The 13,574-nt window shown below is 35.8% G+C and overlaps 2 protein-coding genes across 6 annotated transcripts in view; one reads left to right on the forward strand and one right to left on the reverse strand.

The window, feature by feature from the left end:
• The window catches only part of LOC145986420 (selenocysteine lyase-like), a 51,178-nt gene extending 41,399 nt beyond the window's left edge, over window positions 1-9,779 (reverse strand). For 2 of the 3 annotated variants that reach the window (XM_083120416.1, XM_083120414.1), the window contains exon 1: window positions 9,697-9,779. In XM_083120416.1, the coding sequence (XP_082976542.1) occupies window positions 9,697-9,777 (81 nt within the window). In that variant the 5' untranslated portion in view covers window positions 9,778-9,779. Of the gene's footprint in view, window positions 1-9,329; window positions 9,349-9,696 lie in introns of those variants that run through there. The other variant, XM_083120415.1, reaches the window with a different exon arrangement.
• Window positions 9,775-13,574, forward strand: part of Dd (CTD nuclear envelope phosphatase 1-like protein dullard) — a 40,509-nt gene continuing 36,709 nt past the window's right edge. For 2 of the 3 annotated variants that reach the window (XR_014441593.1, XM_083120417.1), the window contains exon 1: window positions 9,775-10,035. Coding sequence is in view for 2 of the 3 variants with exons in the window: in XM_083120417.1 (XP_082976543.1) it covers window positions 9,937-10,035 (99 nt within the window). In the remaining variant the exon portion in view is untranslated. The remainder of the gene's footprint in view (window positions 10,036-13,574) is intronic. The other variant, XM_083120418.1, reaches the window with a different exon arrangement.

Raw genomic sequence — 13,574 nt, forward strand, 5'->3', positions numbered from 1 at the left:
GTGTTGTGTTGTTGAGGTGAGTTTCCCACCAGGCATCAAAGCGGACATTTCATTCGCACCAACCCAATAGAATGAAATAAGGAATGTCTGTTGTAAGTTACAACATGTAATATATTAACCCATTAATTCCCAAATTTCTTTTCTCGGATTTTTTTAATCAAAAATGTTGCATATGGTCACCTGACCATGAATGTGATTATGGGAGAACATAAAATGTCATAATTAAGGCCAGTAAATCTCCAAGCACTATTATATGCTGATGACATCGTACTGATATCAGATACACCTGAGAGACTTCAGCAAACAGTGGAAGAATGGTATGAAGAACTTAAAAGGAAAGGCATGAAGATTAATATAGAAAAGAGTAAGATCATGTGGGTGACTAAAGATAAGAAAAATGAAGCCCTAAATATAATATGCAAAGAGAAACAACTAGAGAAAGTAGAAACATATGAATACTTAGGAACTATCATAAGTCTTATAGCAGTGGAAAAATTGATCAAGAGATAATGAATAGGACAAAACAGGCAGCATCAGCATATTAACAAATGAGTAACACCTTAGTGGGAAAAAGAGAGATCAGTACAAAAACAAAAATGCAACTCTACAATTCAATTGTAGTTTCCATCATGGTCTATGGCACGGAGAGCTTAGCACTCCAACATAAACATTTAAGTAAATTTCAAGCATGGGGGTCAGTTGCCCCCGGCAACTTTACTTATACTTATACCTCTTTTGCCCGCACATTATGGTAAACCTTATATATCAAGTGAAAGTAATCTGCCCTTGCTCCCCCACAGTTTTGGAACCCAATCACTGCCACTGACAACATACATGTATTATTATGAACATGAAGTAATATTCTTGTATTTACAGAAGTGTTAATTTCTTCCACATTTTAAAACAGTCAACATGCTAAACAAAATATCACTTATTGGACCCTCTGCAAACATATTTATTGCAAAATGCACATTTTCTTTGTGCCAATGGGTCCTTTTGAACATCCTGCAGAACAAATTTGCTCCTTTGGAATAGGATGGTCTCCCTGGACGTTTACTGTCAGATAAAGAGGTCAGTTGAAGATACGCTCAAGCAATCATCCGGCGGATGAGAAGTGGGATGATTTGTCGAGAACTAATGAATACAGTACATCACATTGACCACATCTACGTCAATTACATTTCTTATGAAAGGGAAATATCACTTTTTCCCTTCAGTTTTTATTCGATTTTCTAAACACACCAATCACGTATGTCAACTCCTCCCCCCCCCCCCCCCACCTACCCTGCTTATATTCAGAAATTGCCTTTGGTTGTGGTATGGCCATATATTTCTTTTCTGTCTTTGACCACTTGCTAAAGATAATGCATTGTCTGATGATTTGGCACCACTTTCACGACATTGTTGTCTTTCTATGTGATAGCCAGGACCTCGTTGTTAGTGTCAATTCTAAAGCTTTGCATTCCACGAAGTTGTTTCTTTACTGCTTAGTTGTTTTTTACTGGGAAAATACTCATTCGATAGATACAAACAGTTCATGTAGCGCAAATTCCGATTTGTTTCAATTGAAATAATGACCACCTCTTATGGCGGAATATCCGCAATATCTATTGTACCAGAATGTCCTTCATCTTATTCACTGCCACTAACACCAACATCAGACACATATGCAGACTCATTGTTGCATCTAACACGACTCAGCATTTGTTGATTACCAGTATCATTGCACAATCTTTGCAAGTATACTCCATCCTGGGTATCCCTGGAGCAAGTGAACAAAAACAAGTCTCTGAGCAAGTAGAGACAGCCCCACCAATGAACACGTTAGAGGGAAAGATTGCGTAGAGGGGAGGAAAGCAACTGAAGTTACCAACCTTCGCAGCAATGTTTACTGCTTCGCTCTGCCCACTCAATTTCCCTCCTTGCTCCAGAGATAGAAGGGACAGAGTATAGCTGATTTTCTGGAAAAGTCCACTATTCGTACTGTGGGGAGGAATGTTCATGTTATGGACACTTTCTTTCTTGATTGAATTAAATGACCAAACTCTTATTGTTACACAAAAGTGAACTTTGCCAATTGGGGATCATGACAAATTATGCTGCAGAATAAAATGGCGTCTCATATACATGAAGATCTTGATCAAGGTGATAAACAGAAAGAATAAACATGCTTTCTTAAGAAAATCAAAACCAAAATCTTTATACAACTACAATTTAAAAATATTTTTAAAATGTGCAAAATTGACGGATGAAAATATTACATTCTTCAACATAACTGTATCTATAAATCTATCTAAAATTTTTGTGTTAACTGTTTTTTTTCTTTCATCATGCAACAAGAACCTTCAATGATGTGTTCATGTGTGTAGAAGAAAAAATGTGTCTATATATTATGCTCAGTGAAGCAATATATGTGAGGCGTTAATAGGTTAAGTAAATACATTTTGAAAATATTGTGCTCACAGTCAGTAGGATATTTCCATGAAAGAGCATGCAAGGCTTTTGTTTATTCCAAATTGTTTCTAAAGATGACTTTTGATTTGAAATTCTAGCAATTCTGCAACAAACCAGTAGAGTGATGATAACATATTTTGGCAGATGAAATTTTTGATTTGCATCTTCAATGTGAGTCCTTAACCCTTCATGGGTTGCAGTCGAGAAAAATTACGTCATTGGTCGTGCACAGTGCCAGAGACCAGGTTCTTAAAATATGTTTAATTAAAAGTCTAAAACGCCAAGCTCTCCATTGTTAGAATTAAATCTCTTTTTGCAAACAAAACTACAAAATGTATATTTTAGTTAATAAAATAATTACAATAAGTAATATTCCACATAATGAAAATTTCAATGTTCCATGTGCAAGCAGAAAATTGGAAAAATTAATTTCTTTTAAGTTTTGTTTTCAAGTCCACTTTATGCACAGAAAGGCTAATTGGGACTGGACCCACAGTTTAGAGTGGGATCCAAACCACTGTGTCCATTCATTGGATATTGAACCAGGGGCCACTTGATTACAAGGTGCAGGGAGGCAATTGGGAACATGAGTTTCTTTCAGGGTTGGCATTTTGCCAGGGTTTTTTTTTTTTCAGATAAAACCTGAAAAAAAAAACAGGCAAAACTGGGTTTTATTTGGGTTTTTTTGGTTATGTTTGAAAATGTATGTTTTATAAATGAAATACATTATCCCCCTGGTAGTAATATATCGTAAAATTCAATTTGTATTGCTTTATACCCTGTCCCAACTATCTCTGGAGCAGGCAAATGAAAACAAGTCTCTGCACAAGTAGTAACGTAAGACGGCTCTACAAACGAACACGAGAAGGAACTGGATTGCGTGGAGAAGGGGTAAGCAACTGCAGATACCACTCTTTGCAACAGCATGTGCTGCTTCATTCTGCCCACTCAATTTCCTCCCCTTCATTGGTGCTATGCATGACCTTGTTCCAGAGATAACTGAGACAGGGTATAGTTGACTGAGGGCCGGTTAACCTTTCTGTTAAAATGATCTGTTCTAAAATATTTGTCCAACAGTTTGATTCTACTCTTCCTGGATGGTGTAATACTTAATGCTGTTGCTATAGTGGAACCACGAGCAAAACAACCTGCGCAGACTCACGACTCCTGTGCACCATACCCCCGCGAGTAGGGGAGGCGGAGAGTGAACCATGCTACCTTATGGCCCGAGGTGGAGGGAAGAAGGGAAAGCTGTGCGGGGACTTTTTTTCCTTGTGGTCCATCAATATGTGATCAGTTTTCAGGGTTGCATTCCCTGAGGAGGCACATACTTTAGTGCATCCACCAATCAGACTACCAGGGGGGGGGGAGTAGAAAATATGTTATAAGCCATGTTTGGGGGGGGGCAGCCAACAACAATACTCCGTACTGGCACCTTACTATAGGTGAGGACTTATTTTAACAAGAGAAATGCCTATAATGTCAGAGGTCCCGGGTTCAAATCCCAGCCTGGGCATGGATATTATTTCTATGTTCTTTCATGAATTTCATCACATCACTCATTCTCATTTTTGTGATCAAACAAATTTGGCAGAAAGGAAAAATAAAATAAACCAAATCAATCAATCAAACAAACAAAAGAAATGCATGTGTGTGTATACTTGGATGCAGTGAAGGTGGTTACAGGGAGGAGCGAGCAGTTGCCCTTCCTCCCTCCTTTTTTTCTAATTTTGCCCTCGTACTATGCCAAACCTTATGTATGAAGGGAAATTAATTGTTCTCGACCTCCCCCTTCCCCCCAGATTTGGAACCCAATCGCCGCCACTTCTTCGATGCATCATCGTTTATGAACGTAACTTAATTTTAAGTAGTTGTTATGACGAACACACTAACAAGCAACACAGTAAAATAACAAATCAACTTGAATAGTGCTGGAACCATTCTTCCCAGAAAAAAAGCAATAACTGTAACTTTTTTACAGTGAGACTTTCAATTCTATCAATCAGATATGTTACTTTCTTCCCTTTGCAAAGATACTCAAATTTAAGCACGTATAGTATATGTTTTTCAACATGCAGCACATTTTTAGTAAATTTTATTAATGAATATTCCATTCTGAACTTCGGTTTATGAAACAAATTAGTGTTGCAGTGTTGTGGCTATGTTGGAATGCATTATATATGCTATATGCTACAGCTACACACACATTTTTTTATCTCATTTACAGTAAAACCTCATTAATCAGGACTAATTGGGAGATAAGTTGACCAGTTTAACGAAAGTCTGGATTAACTGAAATAACCTAAAAGAACAGTAGAAAGTGCATTAAAACTCCGTTTATAGCAACAAAACACGTTTATTATGAAAAACTAAATATTCTGACCAAGGCAGTAATTTATTTTATTATAAAACATAAACTAAACGTAACGTTTCAACCTTCTAGCAAGGTCTTCTTCAGACTCTGTACCAAGTACAAATGTAACAAGATACAAAAACAAGACATTATATATACACAAACATTCCTCCCTACAGACTATTAGAAAGTTGTTCTGGAACATTCTAGCAGGTGGCGTTTATTATGGTGTATTTAAAGAGCATAGACCTAAATACACTATACAGTAAGTAAAATGTAAAGCAATACGACAATGAGGTGCTTCTAGCTACATTTAAAACCTTGCATTCTGCTTTTCTATACTTTTGGGGGTAGGGGGGGGGCCTTTTGCCTATCCGGATTAAGTGAAGTCCGGCTTATCAGGGTCTGGATTAACGAGGTTTTACTGTATTTCATTTCCATACAAGCTGCCATAGACCATTAAATAATACAAATATACAATGCAACAAAATATTTTAATCTGCTTCAGTACAGTTTGTTTGTAGTTTATCACAGTTGTTTTTTCCCATTATCTTTCTGGACGTTTCAAGCATAAATAATGCCAAATTATAAGTTTGCCATATTTCATTGTCCGACTGATTTTGTCCAACCATGCACTGTATTTCAAAACATTTGTTGTCAGACTATAGCTTAAGTGATTCCCTAAAATTCTCAAAAGAGCCTCCTCTCTTTTCTTATCTCCAAAAATGTAGTTTAGGCAGAGATTTGAAGGTGGTGTCAGAATTTGGAATTTACCTCAGCATATGAAAAACTCATTTTTAATCTACAATCTTCCAATGCTTTGAATAAATGCAATGCAAAACAAAAATTATTCTCAAGGTGTATCTAGTTTTGATTAATTTCAGCTCCTCTAAATATGCTGCAATTATCATATTCTCAAAATTGGTGACTTACTCCCACCTTCCATGAAACACACACTATATTACAGTGTTTTTATAAAACTCAAGTGATGCCGTAACATTGCTGAGACCTGTGTTTGTTAATCTACGGAAATGTAACATTGTGCATAATTTAAAGCTCTCCCAAGACATGTTAAACCGGTCTCTCGTGTACTATCTTTAAACATGGTGACCAATTTTTCTCAAATGGCGTTTATCATAAATAAAACGTTTTTGATTTTAGCAGTTCTCCTCTCCTAAACTATGAAATATTATTTTAAAAGTTTTACTGCAAAACTGTGGACCAATGAAATCTCTAAAATCACTCAGTTTAATTCCCTATACTCCGAAAGTTTTGAAAAAAATTTAGAGCATAGCATAAAGGGAAAACACAAGAAAATCAGTTTTTCATCCAACATCTCTGAAACACATTGCCCAATTTTGCTCACAACTTTTCTACCTGCAGAAATAATTTTACCTAAATGATTCTAAATTTACAGTAGTTATCATGGCCACTAAATAGATGACTTATACCTCTCTGCCCACCCACCCTAACTCATGCATCATATTTTGATAATTTTATTGTCTTATTATAGTGCAAGTAAATAATTTTCCTGTTAAGTTTCATGCACAAAACTCAAAACTAGTCTATTCGAAGATTTGAAAATGTCAAAAATGATCAAAATATGAAAGTATACATATACACTGTATTTACTTGAGTACCCTACCCCTTAAAAAAAGAGAGAGAAAAAGAAAACTGAAATTGTGGTAGATCATGAAGTGCACGACTTACAAGGGTATATAGCTCCTGACCAGACATGAATAACATTTTATATTGCATAGGCAAGCAACCAATTATGATGAGAAAAATAATTTATAGTGTTCTGATTTAATTATGCCACAATTAACAGCACTTCAATAAAATGTACTAAATTCTCCCTTGTAATGCTTTAAACATGCAAAAATTGATTGTTGATCATCACAGTTGAAACTATGCCACTATGATTTCCCCCACATAAGGAAGTGACTGATGACCAAAGTGCTACCACATTTCAAAAGTATAAGCTTTGTTCAAGTATGCAATGCAAATGTTTTATCTAAAAAATTCTGGTATTTCTTCTTTTTTGTTTCTTGGATATATATTCTTTCTATTTCTATTGAAAGTCCATTTCCAGCACAATTTGAGGAAAATAGCCTGCAAAAACCCACTATGACTTGTGCTGCATCATTATTTTTAGTATTATAAGTTCTGCTAAGCCTTTTACAAAATATTTTTACAATTGTAGAACCTCACAAGTATTTAAAGCAATATTTCACAACATTTTATGAAAAAAAAACACTTTTTGACTGGGTTTTTCTGAAAAAAACAGTATGGGGAAAACTGGGCTGGGCCCATCTGGGCCAACCCTGGTTTCTTTTGCAAACAAAATAACTGGTGATTGAAAGTATTTTTTACTTTTAATGGCACTCTTAAAAAATGATGTGCTTATGGGTCTCAATGGTCATCTGAATCAAACTGTCCATCTATCGAGTCACTTTCTCTCGGAATTTAAAGAAATGACTGTTTTGTCTGTTCTTCTTCCTTTCAGTCCATCTGTTTGCACCAACTGTTCAGTTATTGCAGAAATATCACAGTTTAAAAACAAAAATGTGGGGTAAAAGAGGAAGGTCAGAAACTGAGTTATACAGAGGGAGGGTGTTGACAAAACAATCATTGATAAAAGATGACGTTAAAACCACACACCTAGAACTAGATACTGTGCGCGACTTATGCACGGTTAAGAGCAATCTGAGTATTTATGATGTAAGTTACAAGGCAGGGTGGATAAAAATCATGATTTTTATTTTAAAAGATCATTTTTGATGATTTTCTTTTATTTAAATTGGATTTTATAAAATTAAATTGATTGTTTTTACAAAAACCATGCTTAAAGTTGCTTGTAGGGTTTTTGGCACCATACATATAGATATATGTTTTTTATACAAAGGCTTTTTCTAGCAAATCACCCTGTAAATATTTGAACAGTTTGATTAAAGTACATAAAAAATATATGTAAATATATATTTTTCTGTTCCTCATACTGTATATATGAACCTACTATGGAAATGTTTGTTAAGTGTTTTAGTGAAACTATAATAATTTCAGTAACTTTTCTTCCCATGAAAATAAAACATTCTGGATGTACTAGCTATATAATTGTACCTTAAAATATTTTTATAGTTTTTTTGTAGCTGAATTTGGCAATTTCTTTAATGATAGTTTCCAAATTTCAGCTGACATGTTTATTTACAGTTTAATGATAATGACACTATTTACGGTTTAACATAATTAGTATTTTGTACACAGTAAACAGTATCTCTACACAAAATGTTTGCAATCTTTGCCCATAGAAATTATTGAAGATTATTTCAAGAGAAATTTACATGTGTTTAAAGTTTACATAGGCTATTACATTTCCTTTCGTATGAGCTTCACACAATCATCCACATCATTTATTTCCTTTCTTAGAGCCTAATAAACATCATTAAATGATTACAAGATTAATGTACTTTGACCAAAAGTTATTCTGATGCCCGACCCTGTGGCCGAGTGGTTAGCACATCACGCTGCGACGCCAAGGGTCTCGGGTTCGAATCCCGGTCGGGCTTGGTTGTTTGTGAATGTCCATTCATCAATTTCATTATTTCATCACTCATCCCCATCTTACCAAATTAGCCAAGAGGTACAAAACGCGAAGTAAAATAAACTAAATCAATCAATCAATCAAGTTATTCTGATATCAACAAAATCCTTATATACATTATTCTATAAATTAATTACTTAAAGCGATTTAAATCAGTGATTTTTTTTTTTTTAACAATCACTTGTTACTCTCCCTTCCTTTCATACAATATGAAAGTTTGTAAAAAGATTTATTGCCTAACCAAGAAAGTTCATAAATGTTTTATTTCTTCTCCAATTTGTATTTGTTTACATCACCAGAACAATTCACTGCATTCACTCCAAATGGCAAATAGCTTTGTGTATTGTAACCCTTTAGAAGATGGTTCATGTTCAACCTTATGGTAATGGTGAAATCGGTTGCAGAAAGGTGAGGAAATGGCATCACTGATTTTTCGAGATCAAACAATAAGCAGCACTTTAGTTGCAGAAGAGCAATCCTCAACAATTAGAAATCCAGGCCTGGAGGTGATTATTAAATTAAGGAAGTGGTGAAGTTGTGGCAGTATGCATCAACAGAAATGTCAAACAGAGTAGTTACATATTGAGCACCTTCTGTAATTTGAACTTCTTGCAATACTGTATCACACTATACCAGCCTTACTTGTGATTGAGAAACTTGGTGCCTTGGTTTAGGCACTGGTGGAAATGTAGGTAAAAAATGAATACGCTTTGTTTTGTAATAAATACATTTTAGTACTACTATATTACATAATTATGTCAGAAGGTTCATCAAAAAGTTCTGACAGTAAACATTTATTTTCCTTGTGCTTAAGGAACGTTGTATTTTTACTGTAAACATGTCTCTACTAATTAGTTAAGAAAATACCAGTTTCCTAATAAGAAAAAATTACACAATAGATCTTAATTCGTTTACATTTACTATAGTAAGGACGTGTTCCAAATTGTCACCATCTGACATTGACACCCCCCCCCCCTTTATTGGGGGCAATTCATGCAATGTATTGCCAATGAAATAATAAGATTTCAAAGAAGTATGAAAATTATCTTGAGAATGTCCAGTGACATCCCTTTTCAAAAGCCTAGCATGCGATTTATTTAAAAAAAAAAAAAATGGCAACGGCATTTGTCGGTTCACGGCGAATTGTCAAACTTGAACTGTTTCATCGATGGAGAAAATAATAATTGTTCTATATATATTTTAACACTAATTGAATTTCATGTTTCATGACACTTTGGTACATGTTCTTTATTCGATGTAATTACAAAATAATACCGAGTTCACTTACGGAAACACACCGCACGCTTGCAGAATGTTTTTTATTTTTATTTATGTGCTGCCACCTACAGATTACGACCTCCGTTGACATGCGCCCTCTGCTGCGCGAAGGAAATGGGTGCATCATGGCGGCTTATATTTGTGCGGTAGTGTGAATAATGATATGTGGTATAGCTGTTTGAACAGAAAGCTATTAGGGTTCAACAGTTATTTTTTATAGAACTTGGTAAGACTTAAGGAAAGACTACAAATGTTGAAAATATTGCAAATGGGCCTTCGTGCGTTTTTGTTGCTGGCTTCAAGAGTATGGACTTGCGTGTGTTACTTGTTGAAGAAGCAGGTTAGAGCAGTAAGTATTTTTAATTTGTGGAAAGGTGAGGGTAGGAATGTAAACGTCTCATCTTTGTAATTTTTTGGTAAACTTATTTCTACAATGAATGTATGAGGTTTCAGCAACTTAGAATAAACTCTCGACAAGCAGAATTGCACCAAACGGAAAAATCGTTCTGAACCGTGATAACGTGTTTGCGGTAAATCTTTCGGGATTATTACAATGGATCATTCATGAAAAATGTATTCGTTTGACAAGAAGAAGTGTTTTAAGTATATTGAGTAAAGTGAAGTGAGTTCGTATTGGCCATATTTTAATAGATTACAAAGCCTGAACTAGACCGGTCGGCAGTGCAGTTCCTTATTTGAATCAACGTGCGAGCACGAGATATTGATATTCCCGGTTTCGGTAAGATTTTTTTTTTTTTTCTCATGTTATGAACATTGTCAAAGCCTATGGCAGTGATATTCATAGAAACTTTGCAGATAGAGTATGTCAAGAATAGAAAACGGAAGTGCAAGAAAATTTAAAACAAGTGCGGAAGGTAGTCAGGTACACGAAAGAATGAAAAACACATGATTTCCTTTAAGTCACCAGTTCTCAGAGTAGAATGTGTTGCTTGATGTACAAACTGTACCCCTTCCTCAATCATCTAAGTTAATCATGAATAATTCCACGCAAGAAGACTAGTTGATATTGTGGTTGACAGGATAATAGCCTATGTGCAATCAACTTAAATAGTTGTATTTTATCAAATGAAAATACCACTTGAAATTTGTACCCTGATAGATAAGATTTGACTAAGTATTTGTAGAACGATGATGGAAACAGTTATTAAAATAGTTCATTTTTGTGTTGCCTGACTGCAACAACTTTTGTGATGCACTATATGATTGGTAGCAGTAACAAACCTGTGAAGTTGCAAAGAGGCACATTTTGGTTACCTGTTAAAAAAGTCGTCTGCCTGCAAATATATTTTTCTAATGCACATTCTTTGTGCTTCAAAAATACAGTTCATAGCACAAATAAACTTGAGAAATTTGCTTGCTACATTAAATAAGATGTAGTTTGTTTTGGATATAATTAGGAATGCTCAACGTTGGAGCAAACCGAGGTAGCAAGGTTCCTGGAAGCACTTGCTCCTTCAGGCTGCAAGGAATTCACGCACTAACTATGGTCAGCATAGTCGTCTGCTAGTGACAAGATGGCGAGCAGGGGCCACGAACAATTAGCTTAAAAGGTATAATACACAAAGATATGGCTTCTGATTAAAGTCATCAATGTTTACATAATTGTAAATACACTACATAACATTGTTCGCAGTTATTGATATAAATGAAGGTAACTGTTCTAAATTGTTTTATAATTTTTTTCAAATTCTCCTAGCAGGAAGACTAATTATCTTAGAATTTTGGCAATCATTGTCACACAAAATCTGAGCCTTCCTTAAAGTAATGAGCACTGTTTAAATTTCAAGAAAGAGTTATTTATGTTGAAAAAACAGCTTAAAAATTACCTTACACGAGCATGCATGTTTTCCATGGACAATGTATTTTCTGTTGTCAAACGACTAAGTATCTTAGACTAGTAGGAATTAATGTAGAAGTAAATCGGAACCTTAGTAGAATGCGTTTAGGGACTTTGTTTTAATGCTAAGAGAACCAAACCTGGCCTGCCTAACCTAACTACGAAAGCATACATTGAACAAAATTTCAAGTAATCGCTAAAACTCTGTAGTATGTGTTAACAGAAGTAAATTGACATTGAACCATATTAAAATTGCATTTGTAGCCTGATTAAATCATAATAAAACAAAAGGAACTTGGGCATAAACAAATGTAAATAGATAATACCTGTTCTGTGAAAAGCATGGATCGCAAGATGATTGTCAATTGTTATCAGCTGTTGCTCCCTGCTACTCAATTCTGCATCCATGAAATGTCATAAAACATGCCCAACTTATAGTTCGACCACAAGGGGAAAACCTTCCGTCAAAAGCGTTCGCCCATCTTCCCTGCCGTTGTCGGTGCTCGGGGCAGTGTTGCAGGTCTGACTTGAAAAAATCTGGAGATTGTTCCTTGGGAAACCAGAAGATCTGGTACAAAATCCAATGATCTAATAGTAGCGGATGAACAACGTTTTGGGGGGGCATAGGCATGCCCACTGGGGGACATGGGGACGTCCGCAGATTTTTTCCAGCGAGGGGGAAACAATGTATTTTTTATCAGGCGGGTAAACAAGGCATATTAACCCATTATAGCGTTGCCCTCTTCAGGAAAGACCACTTGAGTTTGAAATTATCACGTTCCTATTATAATAATGGATGTAAATTAATGTGACTGAAAACAACTCATGTGTCTGAAATAATAGTTACTTTTATGTCAACATTCATTTTCCAGAAGGGAACAAGATAGGTTGTTAATAACCTAGAGTCGCCAAGCAAAGGGTCACAATGAAAGCCCCCTGCTGCAGTGTAAACGTCGCAGATACTTTTGTAACAATGGTGCTAAACTCAGCATCCTGCGTTTGGCGACAAGAAACCAAACACATCCATTTCAGAAGTGGACGTGTTTCAAACAAAAGAAAGTAAACTGCCCCAGGGACCCGACCAATGTCTTTCATCTCTTTCCCATCTTCCGGTGGTAAAATCTAAGAGGGTGCATGGAAACCACCCTCAAGTTTGCCCTTTCTCAGCCCCAACACAAGGGGTCTGCCATGCCTCTATTTTCGCAAAGAATATTTATGACAGTAAATTGTAGAAAGTTGTGTTCACAAATGAAGCTAACGTGCCTCCTTCGTTCTCTGCGATTTTCCACAATCTTTCAAGTCGATTGCTAACAATAACAAATTAATTTACCTTCTGCTGGTGTTTGGTATACAGGTATCGTTGGGGGTTGACACGCATCCTGCACCATAATGAGAAAATGAATTACGTATGTGAAATATATTGGTGAACTAGACAGCATGCCTTCTTCAATAATTGAAGATACATGTACATGTATAAAATAATTTGCCCATGCTACGAAGTCAGATGTTCTACGTAGTAAGGCATGGACGTACTGTGTTTGTGTCACTTCATCCATTTCATCCTCGTTGTCGTACTTACCCGTAGAGGCACAAAAGCAATGTAAAATAACTAAAATATAAATAGATTTCGGTGTGGGATAGAATACAGCCATCTAAAAATAGTAATAAACTAATAATGATTGTGTCCTAGCATAATTGAATAGCGTTTGACATAATTTCACAGTTCAAACAGCACTTTTCACGGCTCAGTGGAGTTCCACTCTACCTCTCCCCTCCATGTTCAAGTAAGATGAGCAGGCCTTTGGAGGTTTCATATCAATAGTTTATTAAGGAATTCTCCCGAGAAATCAATTGGTCTGGCAACACTGTTTGTGGGCCACGCTGAATGTTCCTTCCCCCTGCCCTTCCCCACACCCAGGGGCGCGAGGTGGTTCTACGCATGTTTTTTTCTTGTGGTTCCACTATAGCAACTGTGCTTTGTTCCAAAGTTGAGCGTTCCTGGAGGAGCTCAGTGGTCTGTGCATTACTTA

The sequence above is a fragment of the Lepisma saccharinum genome, chromosome 4, assembly GCF_977018435.1.
Source record: "Lepisma saccharinum chromosome 4, izLepSacc3.1, whole genome shotgun sequence".
NCBI classification, from domain to species: Eukaryota; Metazoa; Arthropoda; class Insecta; order Zygentoma; family Lepismatidae; genus Lepisma; species Lepisma saccharinum.